This window comes from Megalobrama amblycephala, linkage group LG24 (assembly GCF_018812025.1).
Source record: "Megalobrama amblycephala isolate DHTTF-2021 linkage group LG24, ASM1881202v1, whole genome shotgun sequence".
NCBI lineage: Eukaryota > Metazoa > Chordata > Actinopteri > Cypriniformes > Xenocyprididae > Megalobrama > Megalobrama amblycephala.
The window spans coordinates 33,430,154-33,444,928 of record NC_063067.1 but is presented as its reverse complement, the minus strand read 5'-3'; the positions used below and the strand labels follow the sequence as shown (position 1 = coordinate 33,444,928).

The 14,775-nt window shown below is 36.6% G+C and overlaps 1 protein-coding gene across 6 annotated transcripts in view; it reads right to left on the bottom strand.

Moving 5' to 3' along the window:
- Positions 1 to 1,451: 1,451 nt before the first annotated feature.
- The window catches only part of sulf2b (sulfatase 2b), a 216,341-nt gene continuing 203,017 nt past the window's right edge, over positions 1,452 to 14,775 (bottom strand). For 4 of the 6 annotated variants that reach the window (XM_048179005.1, XM_048179007.1, XM_048179006.1 and 1 more), the window contains 3 exons: positions 14,335 to 14,477; positions 11,891 to 12,014; positions 1,452 to 3,631 (listed from right to left, as the gene is read on the bottom strand). In XM_048179005.1, the coding sequence (XP_048034962.1) occupies positions 3,009 to 3,631; positions 11,891 to 12,014; positions 14,335 to 14,477 (890 nt within the window). In that variant the 3' untranslated portion in view covers positions 1,452 to 3,008. Of the gene's footprint in view, positions 3,632 to 4,098; positions 4,153 to 10,060; positions 10,095 to 11,890; positions 12,015 to 14,334; positions 14,478 to 14,775 lie in introns of all 6 variants that reach the window. The other 2 variants (XM_048179009.1, XM_048179010.1) reach the window with 2 other exon arrangements.

Here is a 14,775-nt window from a genome sequence, read left to right as displayed (position 1 = left end):
TTGCTCAAAAATTGATTTTGGATCATTTTTAACCAAAAAAAGTTGCGGACTGCAGCTTTAATTACATAATTTTCATTTTTGGGTGAACTAACCCTTTAAGTCGTGATTACGAGCTCATCACATTCAAGTTTCGAAATGGGAGGGCATTCATGTGCAATTTTTACCCAAGAAACTCGTATTTATGATAATTCTGAGAGCACGTGAGCACTAATGCTGGCTTCACATACTCTCGGAATTATCGTAAATATGAGATTCTTGGGTAAAAATTGCACATGAACGCCGTCCCATTTCGAAACTTGAATGCGATGATTAACTACACAAAATGCAGCATTTTTTTTTTAACTCCAAGAAAATGAGGAAAAAAGAATGTGCATCAGGTGTGTTTTGCTTTTTTATGTTTTTAAGTAATTCAGGGAATCGCTGTAAACTTTATCATTACATTATACTGTTATATTGCAATGCTATCATATTTTTTTTTTTAAGTTATATTTATGGGCTTTTTGTGCCTTTATTCAGGTAGGACAGTAGAGAGCAGACAGGAAAGCATTGGGCTGAGAGAGGGGGCAGGATCGGCAAAGGACCTCGAGACGGGAATCAAACTCGGGTCACCGTGAACGCATTTGCGCCATGTGTCGGCACACTAACCACTAGGCTATTGGCGGCGACGCTATCATATTTTGTGCAGGCAATAATCTTATTTTGGTGTAGCTAAATAAAAAAGCCTGGCAATGTCATTGCTAAATAGCTATTAATATTGTGGTAGGCCTATTATGCCATGTTTCTCACCACCATTATATCTGGGTGAAATGGCTTCTCAAACAAGAAAAAATGTAGGGCGGGACTTGATTTTGACAATGGGGAATTGATCGGATGGTTATGGTTTGCTATTGGTGGATCTCATGTGAGTGACAGGTTGTCCCAGCCTCGTGCCAGTAAAAAGAAAATTAAATAATAATAACAATAATAACAATAATAATGTGCACAGGTAAATCAATAATTAATGCTATATTCCATTAGAAAATAAGAATTGTCACCACAAATTTAATTTCATGGTGACTTCAAGAAGTTCAATACGTACTTTTAGACACAATATTGACAGTTACTTTGTCTGTTTTTACAAATCAATGAAAATAGATCCAAACGAAGACATTACCATGCATCTCTGAGCAACACACAGTAGTGTTACTGAATGAATCAATGTTGAACGAATCGGTAAAGTGAATGATTCATTGATTCACTAAACACAAAATGTCGGCAACTACTGGCAAAGACCCAAATCATTAATATTAATAATATTAACAATAATAATAATAAACTTACGCAGTTATGTATTCTGATGCACTACAATAATGTTAAATATTTAACCGATTTAAAATATATCTATCAATCCCATATCATAACACATGGCACAAACTTGTTGGGTTATGAAAAGAAAAACAGTAACAAAGCAGTTTGGGCATTCAACACTTTATTCACAAAGTAATGAGCACTATCAAATGTTCACTGGTAAACCAAAACAAAAATATAGGTATGATAAATCTATAGAACTGTACAAGACTTTGTTAAAACCATCTCATCTCTTTTAAATTTCAAAAACAGCCATCCCTTTGAAAGTGCCAAAAGAAAATTTCTCCTCTCTCCAAGTTGGCTCTTATCCTCCATTATCTACACGGTACATCTTTACAATAATTGATGGTTTTCAAAACAACCATAAACAATCTCAGACAAAACTGCTTTTAGTACAGCCACGAGAGGTGAGGGGTGGATGTTGTACATTGATATGAAATATATGCGAACACAATGACCTGTACTGATGAAGTATCCCAGAGTAACTGGACTGATCAGGGATCAGATTACCCTCTTGAACATTATAATGATCAATCACAATCATCTAAGAACCAAACTGATCTCAAAACACTTTGGGAAGGTGGATTAATAATTTAAACAATCTCAGACACATCACCATAAAAAATGAATATGTGTATTAAAGAACTGTTAAAAATTATGCTGCATAAATAATAAAACCTGATGTCTGTTTATGTCTGGTGGTCAGTTTCACTTTAAATGTGTAGTAAAAATATCCTTTAACCATTTACATTGCAAACACACATTAAAATACATACATCCATTTCATGTATTTGCTCTGATATTAGTAGCACTGTGTATAGCAAAATGTTTAAGAACAAGCAAATATGGCGTGGCAAAATTTCTTTCTCTGTGTGCTTGGGGGGGGGAACATACATTTTTGTCAAACACAAATAATGACAGATACATCAAATGAACCATTTTTTCTTTTTCTTTCTTGTGGTTCATTGGTTCAACTCATGATGCTGCAACAAGCAGCAAAGAAACTTTGCAAGAAATGTCAACTTGCCCAATATTTAAGCATAAACAAAATAACGCTATAACATACACCGGGAGCAACAAATGAAATCAGAAAGCTTCAATTTATCACACTCATATTCACTTCTGACTTAGGTATAGCATGTTCACACACTCACACAACACACACACATTCGCCATTGACCTGTCTGAGGTGATGTTCAGTGAAGTTGTAAGGCTGTATAAGACAATGTCCCACAAAGTGAGACTCCAAGCAAGAGAGAAGCAGCCATCATCAAGGATTGTGGTGCAAAACCGGTTTCAAACTGAATCAAGTATGAACGGACAAAACAACTCATTCCCATTCCTAAGTTTTAAGCCCCCAACCTTCCATAATCCCTTCAAAAAAAAAAAAGAAGATGAATAAATGAATAAAAACAGTGAAGAATCTTTCTAAGTTAAAAGATCTGCTCAAATCCTAGCCTATCTTACGGACAAGTTGGGAAACATTCTGTAGCTGGAAATGCCGCTGGGTGCTTCTGAGGCCAGTCGATAACGGAGCAAGGGAACCATAAAATAAACCGAAGGGCCGTACGCTGGCATTAAACCTCCTCTTTCTTCACTTCCGTCAAATTTAGAAGTCTTTCTGACGAGGGACGGCATGAGAAAGGAATATTACGTGAGAGTCAAACCGTTTCCTGCAAAATGTCATTGCAGTGGGTGGAGCTTAACTTTCCTGTCCGTCTCTGAACAAACTCCTCCTCTTCCTCCTCATCACCGTCCCTCCCTTCTCTTTGTCTGTCCTCTTTCAGTTCTCCAAGAGGAGCGTCCCAGCCCGCATTGTCCGTCTGCGACCCGACAGGTCGCGTGGGACGCGACGAAGACGAAGGAGAAGAAGAAGAGGGACGTTCCTGTTGGTTCAGCCCCAAAGCATCTCTCAAAACCTCAGCACCAGCTTCCTTCAATAAAAGAGCGGGTGTGGCCAGAGTGGTCAGGTAGATGGCTGAAGCGGATTGGCTGGAGGACACCAGGGCGTGGCCTCTCCCTGTTTGTTCGTCAGCAGGGCGGGGCGGAGAGTACGGCTGGTTGTCGTTGCTGAGGAGCGTGAACATGTGGTCCACGGAGCGGCTGAAATGAGCCCAGTCCTCGAGGCTGAGGGTGAAGTTGAGTTTGAGATCGTAGGCGTGCTCATCAAGTCTGTACAAAGGTTCAAGTTCGGACCAGTTCGACTCGCCGGGAAACAGGTCGGTGTCTTCCGGGACGTCCTCGTTCCATGAGTTATCCTTCCCATCCTTCCCAAATCTGTCCTCTGTGGGGGAACATCACAGACAGAAGCACGGCCACAACAATTAAACATTCGCGTCTAGCGACAAAACGATTTAAGGCACTGATTAAAAGTGGATGCATCAAAATGGAGATGGATGCTTGTGATTTCATGTTAAATGGAAAAACAGAAAATATAAAACAACGAAAAACCCTGAAAAGGATGGTGAAGGCAAGAAGAACGTAAATGTTTCAGGCATTGAGTGAGATGATGGGGGCATGTGGAGGGAATCTTCCCTCGTGCTCAGAAACAAAACTGTTTTTTGTTTTTTTTTTCCATGCAGATAGACGCCTCTACAATCTAATCAAGCTATCATGCAGGCCAGGCAGAAGTAAATGCATTCAAGAGAAAGGAAATTAAAGAGAGAGTGAGAGAACGGTGATTCAGACAAGGTAGTGGCTTGGTGGCATTGTATCCTATGGACGAGAAGCAGAATTATTGTCCAAACTCACAGCGATTTGGAGACAGGCTTCCTCACTTTAGGCCATTTCCGGCGCTGAAACTGCCTAATGCGACAAGCAACGATAAGACAAACTGTTACCCCGCCCACAAACTCAAGCATGTGATAGACAGAGCCAATCAGAGAACTCAGAGGCTTTCACATACACACAACAAAACCCAAGGCTGAATACATGCAAGGCACAGTATAGGGCAAGAGAGAGGGAGACAAAACAAGACACAGAGAAAGAGAGAGAGAGAATACAGAATCTGAAGGAGAAGACCTCTGATCTGTCAAGGAAGTAACTGTGTGTAATCTTAAATGTTTGCAGATGGCCAGTCAAGACGTTTGTAAAAACTCAAAGTATTAGCTTACACATGACAGTTCAAATGTTTTGGGGTTGGTACGATTTTTTTATGTTTTTTAATGTTTTGCACAAAGGCTGCATTTATTTGATGAAGAATACAGTAAAAACAGTAATTTTGTGAAATGTATTACAATTCAAAATAACTGTTTTCAATCCGAATATATTTTAAAATGTAATTTATCCCTGTGATGCACTCCAGTCTTCAGTGTCACATGATCCTTCACAAATCATTCTAATATGATGATTTGCAGCTCAAGAAACATATTTATCATTATAATCAATGTTGAAAACAGTTGTGCTGCTTATGTGCTGATTTTGATCAATTTCATGTGTCCTTGCTGAACAACTGTATTTAAAAAATCTTACTGACCCCAAATTTTTGAACAATAGTGTTATATAAATGTATAATATGTGATATTACTGTCATGATCACTAGTGGGAGTGCCCTAATCAGCCACTAGAGGGCACTCCAACCCGGACTCTTGTTTTCCACAGACTACATTTCCCATAATCCACTTCCCGGACTCATCATCCCGTCATTGCTTTCAGCTGTTTTGTGTTTGATCGTTTGTGTCTGTCTATTTATACCCTGTTTGTTTCTGCTTTTGTTATTGAGGTTTCTGTCACGGAATGGGACAAAAATGTAAGATCCAAACGCAGCTTTAATTGGGTAATCCAAATACATAATCCAGGCAGGCAAGGGTCAGAGTCCACAGAGCAGTCCACATAAAGCAAATTAAACAGAAACCAAAGCAGGTGACATGAAATGAAACCTCAATAACAAAAGCAGAAACAAACAGGGTATAAATAGACAGACACAAACGATCAAACACAAAACAGCTGAAAGCAATGACGGGATGATGAGTCCGGGAAGTGGATTATGGGAAATGTAGTCTGTGGAAAACAAGAGTCAGGGTTGGAGTGCCCTCTAGTGGCTGATTAGGACACTCCCACTAGTGATCATGACAATTACATTATTCTTAGGCTGGGGATTTGATAATCATGTAATCTCTTCCAGTTTCTTGAAATCCATTTGGCATGCCTAAAATTTATATATTTCATTTGTTTATTTATTTGTAGCGGACAAGTTTTTCTGTTTGAACTGGCAGACCAAAATTAAAACTTCCCATATTTATGCCGTCAGTTACTATAAAAAATAATTTCAACTAGTTCCTCAGTTTGTAAAAACGCCAACTTTTATTGACAGTAAAAGTTATCACATTTACTGATTAATCAGTGCCACCATTTATCGAATTTAGTTTTTTTTCCCTCCCATTCTTCTATCTGATAAATTTATCGGTCAACCTCTAAAAATAAGCAGAAATTGTGTTTACAGTAAAACCCTTAAAATGGAAGTCTGTGGGGCGAGGACAGGATACTTGGTGCTCGGTACCTCACAAAATACATGCAAGGACACCAGAAAGAGACTTTACATGGAGAAACCACCATCTAAAGGTTAGTCCACCTATACAGTAGTCTCTCCAGTAAAGGACATTTTAGTCAGCTTTACAGCTCAATCGACACGTACCTGTTTACACCTGGTGTTTTAATCTGTCTCTTTTGTCCACTTTCAACCACTTCTGTCCTGATTTCTTTGAGAAGAGGGTTTATGGGCAGGTAAATGTATGTTTTTTTTTCAGATCTTTTGATCGAATGGACAAAATAAGCTCACGCAATTTACATATTAACTCTACCGGAGATGACGGAAAAACACAGAGAGCAGAGAGAGAGAACATTGTGCTTGGTACATTTTTCTTCTTCAAATCTGGCTAACAGCATTAAGTCAGTACGAGGAGAGTAGACGACCACATGAGCGTTTACACTGCGAAAGCAATCCATTCTAATGTGTTTTTGACTACCTCTGGAAGTGGTTGATAGTGGACAAGCTCAAAACGTTTTAAACCCCGTTTACACCTGTATTTAGCGTTGTGATCCAATCAACCAAAACGCATTTTAATACCAGGTGGAAACAGAGCCACACTGTTCATTTTGAAAGCAAATTTTGATTTAGTTTTAGTCAGTCTTCTGACTAAAATGCCAATTAGTTTTAGTCATATTTTAGTCATCTAAATTGTTATAGGTTTAGTTCAATTGTAATGCTTCAATTAAGCATTTCTATAAAATTTCCAAACGTATTATATACTCCTGGAGAAAACATCTATTAACCTATTGATATTAAGCTTTGAACATGCAATACAGACAGATTTAACTGCTGTGACGTCACTTATCTTAAAACTAGAGATGTTCCGATACCCCTTTTCCATTCCCGATACCGATTCCGATACCTCTCGCCGCAGGAAGTCAATTCGCGTCTTTGCATTGACTTAACATGTAAATCACTCGCGCTTATCGCTTCATTCGCGTCTGGTGTGAACGCAGCATTAGCCTTTATGTAACCATCGTGTTGCGCGGGGTGACGCGTCTTCAAATGCTTTATTAAGTTATTTGTGTTAAAGTTGCCAATACTTGTGCCACTCGAAATTGCAGCATTGCATATGAGACATGTCGCCGTTTTACTTGTCTGAAATACTGCCAAACAGCAGACATACTGCTAGCGCGTTTTCACTTCTCCGCTGCTCTAAACAGTGGTTGCTTGTGGCAACACAGCACAACTTCCTGTGTTTGCATTCTGAGCCGCGAAGAAGAATTGATTTCCGATTTGCTGCGTTAAGCAAAGATAGCGGGCACAACTAGGTATTGTTTAAGAAAATGGTATCGGATCGGTACGTGAGTTTAAATACTCGCCGATACCGATGCCAGAAATTGTTGTGGTATCGGTGGTATTTACGATACTAGTATCGGAATCGGAACAACCCTACTTAAAACTAAATAAAGCCACTTCTCATAAATAAACAAGATCTTCTTTTGAATTATATGATAATTTGATTATTTGATATATGCATTCTTTATAACAACTTGCACTCAACATTCATCATTATATCATTATTTGTACAAATTAAATATAGATTAATCCTTATTAAAGCTATAAAAGCAGGGGTCACCAACATGGTGCCTGCGGGACCACGAGTCGCCCGCGGGAATGTTCTAAAAATAGCTCACCATAGTGCCACTTACCAATGAGCTGCATCTAATTAATTGATAATTATTGTGAGAAATCATTAACATGATCAGTGTCTTCACATAGATGAATATCATTAATTATTAATAATGACATATAATTAAAGGTATATTGAGCAAATTTGTTATTTCAGAAGTGTGTATCAAACTGGTAGCCTTTCGCATTAATCGGTACCCAAGAAGTAGCCCTCAGTTTCAAAAAGATTGGTGACCCCTGTATTAAAGTTATTCAGACAAGAACTTTGAGTGATTTCTCTTTTTCTTTTGTTGTTTGATTAACACTGATGGACAGCAGCAGGTTATTAGGCTGCTGTCACTTTAAGACCAAATGCACAGATCCAATACACTGATACACATCCGATATTCTCCCAACGGTTTACGTTCACATAAGACATAATCGAATGTGTTTGCGTGAACAGTCACCAAAACAGACATTTTGATGTAATTTTGCGTATTTGTCCATTCAAATGTGAAAAGACGCGACAGAGAGCTCAATTCAGTACTCGTGCGCTGACGTCTGTGGCTTTCTGTGTGAAAAAACTGGACTGAATTGAGCTGAATTGAACTCTTTCACATCGTCAGGCTTTTTCAGATTTATCTATATGTCTGCTCTTCTCTTTCTCCCAGACGTTTATGCCCACTTATGTCTAGGTTTGCAAAGGTAAATTTCCGGAAACTTTCCACGGGAACTTAACCTGGGGAATTTTGGAAATATTCCAATTTGGAAACTTAACAGGAATTTACGGGAATTTATAAGAATTTATGGGAATTAATTAGAAATTTTGGGATAAATAGATATATAAATGTATAATATTTATATAAAATTATATAAAAACATAAATATAAACATTTTGTTTGGTCATAACATGAAATTTCTTTTTCGCATTCAATTAATTCTAATTTAGTAAATATGTAAAAAATATTTTTATTGCAGCGATTGTTATGTTTTATTTATTTCAGTGTCACATGATCCTTCAGAAATCATTCTAATATGCTGATTTGATACTCAGTTATTGTCAATGTTGGAAACAGTTTATTTTTTTGGAACTGTAATACTTTTTCCAGGATTCATTGATGAATAAAAAGTTAAAAAGAACAGCATTTATTCAAAATAGTATTTTCTAACAATATCACTTTAATATCACTTTTATCAATTTCACACATCCTTGCTGAATAAAAGTATTAATTTATTTAAAAAAAAAAAAAAAAAAAAACAAAAAAGGAAAATAATTACTGACCCCAAAATTTTCACTGGTAGTGTATATTGTTACAAAATATTTTTATTTTAAATAAATGCTGTAATAAATGCTAATATTAAGCAGCACAACTGTTTCCAACATTGATAATTGAGTATCAAATCATCATATTAGAATAACTTCTGAAGGATCATGTGACACTGAAGACTGGAGTAATGATGCTGAAATAAATTCTATTTTAATGTATATTAAAATAGAAAACCATTATTTTAAATTGTAGTTATAACTTACAATATTACTGTTTTTTCTGTATTTTTGATCATACGTGCATGTTATGGACTGGGGGAATGCACAGTGCGTGCAGGGGGTGTGGCCTCAATAGCCCTGCAGTAAGCAGTGTGCTATGTGAATGTCAGGGTAAAAATTCCACTGAAATTGCATTAAATCTGGTTGTTTTAACCAAAATTATGCTGCAAGATGTTTTTTTCAACTACATTTAAGTACCCTGTTATAGGCTAACCTGCAATTTTGCAAATTCCCTGTTTATTCCCATTAATTCCCGTTAATTCCCATATATTCCCGTTAATTCCCATGGAAAGTTTCCAGCTTTGAAAATTCCCGGAATTTTGCAACCCTACTTATGTCCTGCCGGGTAGATCAGCATGTTACAATTCGAATGTACGCATCATCTACCACACAGGACATCGGTTCTGACTAGATCTCTTCCCAAATCATCCCTCCCTAACATTTTCATCTCGTTTGTATTCGTTGTTGAAAATGTCAATAGGTTTTTGTCATAGTTTTTTTCATTCATAACTGGTTTTTATTTGTAGTTATAGTTTTCGTCAGTGAAAAAATGTCGTTGACGAAAATGATTAGTGAACAAAATAAACACTGCTCAATCAACACTCATTTTTTGTACAGAAGAATTAATAGCTTTAAATAATAGAAGCTGTGCATTTTTGTTTTAAACTCTCCAGACTTCCATTATTAGAGCATTACTGCATACAGTACACTCGGTTTTTATTTTTACAAACTGAAGAATAAGTCAAGATTGTTTTTGAGGTTAAAAAAAGCAAACTGACATCAAATCAGCTAAAGATTCTTCGTCTTCCTCTGTGACAGAGAGGTCTTCTCCTTGATTTCACAACGAGGAGTGAATTCCTGTGATGCCTTTAGGTGTGTGTGATGTGCATCAGACTACTTTAACATTCACGTTTAAGCTTCAAGCTGTCTACAACAGAACTGCAGAAGTGGATTAGTATCTTCATCCAAAATAATCTCACAACAGCCTTCTAGTCTAAAATGGGGTTAAATTCATTTGGCAGTGATACCTGTATTCATCATAGCTGCTTCTCTCTTTACCCCCTGAAGAAGAGACAATATCATTAGTTAGAGAGTGTAAGAACAGTTTAAGATCCTCAGGAAAGCATCACTGGAAAAACAACTCTGGGCTTCTGTCCATGGGTCACGTGGAAGTTCGCAGTGCCAAGATAAGGTCATCCATTGTTATGAATGAAGTCGCAAGTGTCGGGCAAAGCTAGCTTGAATAAACGAGCTTGATAAAAGTCATCTTTCCAAATAAAGCCACTTCTCATAAAGAATCAAGATCTTCTTTTGAATTATATGATAATTTGATTATTTGATATATGCATTCTTTATAACAACTTGCACACAACATGATAAAAGTCTTGATAAAAGTCATCTTTCAGAAAATAATGAATCTGCAAGCTCAATATGCAGATGTCGAGTATTATTATTCATCATCAGCAGATAAGTTGCTATTCTGATCCCTTTCAGATGATTTTAATTATAAATATTAAAATACTCATTAAAAATATTAAACTTATTATTTATATATATATATATATATATATATATATATATATATATATATATATATATATATATATTATATATATATATTATATATATATTATTATATTTATTATTAATATTAAAATACTCAACCAACTTTTTATATGTTCTGTAAAACAGCGGTTCTCAAACAGGTCTGTTCAAAGAAGAAGGACATCAGGAATAAACAATGCTAAATATAAATTTTAAAATTCAACTAACAATATAATTGTGCAGAGTTAGCAACAGATAAATAGATTTATCAAGATTTAAAAGGAAGAAAAAAGCAATTCCCATTCCCATGTCAAACGTCAAGTGTCCACATTTTTGTGCAAATTTATCTGTCATCTTACCAAATTATGCAGATGTGGACAGGTTGCATAACGCAAAAGTTTGGGGTCAATAAGGTGTTGTTGTTGTTGTTTTTCCAAAAAAATAAAAAAATAAAATAAAATAAAATAAAATATTGGCTGCTGAAAATTCAGCTTAGCATCACATAAATAAATTACATTTTAAAATATTTTAAAAATGCAATAATATTTCACAATGTTTTTACTGTTTGATCAAATAAATGCAGCCTTGCTGAGCATGAGACTTCTTTCAAAAGTGTTAAAAAAAAACGTACCGACCCCAAACTTGTATTTAAAAATAATCAAAATTTTATTTTCTATTCATGCTTTCTTTGCTAAGAAATTAATGCTAATATAAACCACATTTGTCTACAAACATTTTATGTTTTTACTCTACTCTCGCATTTTAATGTGACCTTTCGAGATATTTGATAAGATCGCAAGCGCCGGTGAGTTTTAACGTGACACGAGCTGTCCTCGAGTTCATTTTGAATGAATCAATAAATGTGCCTCTTCTGTTTTTATCAATGGAACGATCACTTCTGCTGAAAACGAATTTCAATCACATCCGATCCGTGAGAGTTTTGAGAGCAGGGACTACATGTCAGATACAACTAAGGACATGGTAAATCCTCAGACAGCATGCTGTGCGGCACATCATGTTTACCCTTCAGGACAGCAGCTCAGGAAGTGAAGGTACGAGTTTCTGTTTACGTATAAAAACAAGGAAAAAACAGGAAGCAAGGCAGGGCCAGGGATCATGTGAGGATGATGATGATGAAGATGTGAGATTCCATGTCACCCTTTGCCTTCGGTCCTTTCAGTGGAAAGCATATGTGTGTGTGTGTGTGTGTGTGTGGCACATGTCTCAGTCAGTGTGTCACAACCTCTGGGCCGGATGCCTAGCAGCTGTGTGTATGCATACAGTATAAGTGTGTGTGTGTGTGTGTGACTCACCCATGTCGAGGCTGCGTGTGCGAGGGTTACACTGCTTGTGTCCCTTACAGCCTCTGAGCTCCATGAGCTGAACATGCAGTTGATTGAGAACATACCGGTCCAGTGTGTTCACCGCATTCACCAACTACACATACATACAGAGAGAGATTAATACTGTATATTCCTTTTTGGTAGCATTTTTGACTAAATATTTTTTAAAACATAAAATTACATTATTTCACAATTTAACTTCCATAACCATTTCAATATTCAATTGTTTTTTTTTTTAATTGTCAGAAATAATGATACAAATTTTGCTGTCAATTTCATCACATCAACCAATTATCCTCTTGATAGCTTTTTTTTAGAACTTAGGCTACATTTCCAGTGTTGGCTTGAGTTACATAATCAGATTACTTTTCAAGTAACTAATAAAGTAACACATTTCTTTTTCAATTTACAACAAAACATCTTTTTAACGCAAGTTACTTTTTCACATTTATTGACTGCCCTCATGTTGAGACAAATAAAATGTGCTTTTACGCCATGTCGTAATTACCGCAATTACATGATTTCAACTTGTACAAAGCGTTCACATCCTCATATACCCTTGTAATTACAGCCTGTAAGATGGGAATTGTTTGAGAGCTCCTACTTCTACCACATGACTGCTGTACCACCTGACCGCTGCAGATTCATTTAGGCATTGATAGAGGAAGTGAACAGCTCCTAACGTCACGTGTTGTCATCTCGAGACTACGGTAATTACGACATGCCGTTAAATCAGCAAAATGCAGAGGTGTGTAATCATGATGGTTATTGTAGATCTAGACTAAAGGTAAACATGCATTTACTCATCTAACTTGCAAAATGAATAAAAACAAAGAAATGCAATCTCAGAATTTTATGCAAACCAGTAATAATTAACAATATTAAATTACCCACACTTTATGTATTTAATCTCACTTTATTAACCGATGTCTTTGCTGCTGACCTTCAATGATCTAATTCAACCATACCAATGAGCAAAATTGACTTTAGATTATATTTAGAAATAAGAGTGTTGAACTTCCTTCTCCTGTATCCTATTCTTCTTTAATCCAGAGAGGCAGCACAGCTGAAAGGTTTGTTTGAGCTGCGCCCTCTACTGTACAGATGTAAATATGCATTTCCTTCAGCCTGAGGCTTATTCATTTTATTTTCGGTGTGAAAGGGCCTTAAAATTAGCCAAAAACAGAACTTTTTATGTTGTTATTAAAAAAACAAACAAGTAAACCCAGCCCAGATGAGAAAAAGTAACGCAAAAGTAATGTAACGTATTACTTTCCAAAATAAATAAATAAGTAACACAATTTGTTACTTTTTTAGGGAGTAACGCAATATTGTAATGCGTTACTTTTAAAAGTAACTTTCCCAAACATTTTGGGCAGGCCCGGATTGGCTAATCGGGAGCACCAGGAGAATTCCCAGTGGGCCGGTCTGTTTATTTGGCCGCGAGTGCCGGTGTCGTCATGGCACTGGGTTGAAATATGGATGCTCTAGAAACTGTGGACGCGGCCAAATGTACTAAGCTGAGTAGCCTAACTTTTTCCTAAAAAACATTCAATGACGGATTTAGGTCTGGACGGCCCAGGGCGGCACGGGGCACCCACGCAAGAAAAAACAAACAAACGAACGCGCGATCGGGTTTTTATCGCTCATTTGCACGCAACGTCAATGATATCACGTCACTCGGTGGGTAAATTTACCTGGTCGGGAGGGACTCGGAGTGTGCGCTCGGAGAAGACAACTCACTCAAAAGTATACGAAAAGTATATTAAAAGTATATTTTATGTTAAATCCACTTTAATAAGGATCTACATTTCTAAATTTCATTCATAGTGATAGACATGAAAAATGTGCCTGGGTTTAGTGGACGATTACTGCCATCTACTGGAAAGCAAACACTTAATTAAATTAAAATTAAAATAACATGAATTTTTAACTACAGCCACTAGATGGCTAGAGAATTAATCAATGGTTCACATTATAAAATCATTATTATAACTATAAAAATAACTCTATCAAATTTTAGCATTTTCTGTACTATCATTTGTACTATCATGGATATTTAAAGAGATTTTTGAAAAATACAATTAATTACAAGGCTGTAGAGAATAGTGCACTATTGCAGACTTATATACTGAGGTTTTAATTACATTATTTTAATATAGTCAGTCGTGAATTAAAGTGGGCATGAAAGCATGAAACTCCAGGGCTGAAAATGAGTCCTAATCCGGCCCTGATTTTGGGATTGACAACTAATTTACTTACAGGTGTGAGTCTTGGAATGTCCCGTTCACACAGCAATTTACAGTAGCATCTCAAAAACTCTGCATGAACGTGCAACGGGAGTCAAGCCTGTACTCTTTCTAGTAAACCCGGTCCATGGTGATTTCATGTTGTCTTTATATATGACCACTAACCTGATATGGATCCGTGTTGATGTCAAAGTACTCCAGAAATCCAGTAGCAAATTCACAGAACAGGAAGTTGTGTGTCTCATTAATGGTCCTCATGCACCAGTAGGTGTTGTTGTTGGCACTAGTGCATGCACAAAACGGCCCCACTGAAATCAAAAAGATGCAATAGAGAATGTCACATAGAATCAGTTCTGACTCAAAGAGAGTAGCTATGTTTCCATCCACCTTTTTTATGCACATTTTGGGATATTAGATAAAAAAAAAAAAAAAAAACACCTGATGGAAATGCCAATATGCGCATAAAAAACATTTGCGTTCAATTCAGGTGGATGCATTTTTTATCCAATAAGAAAAAAGGGCATAAACCAAGATGGAAACATATTTACAGAATAAAACAAAAAATCATGTGACTTTTTGTGATGGAACTGGACTAACCAGCAGACC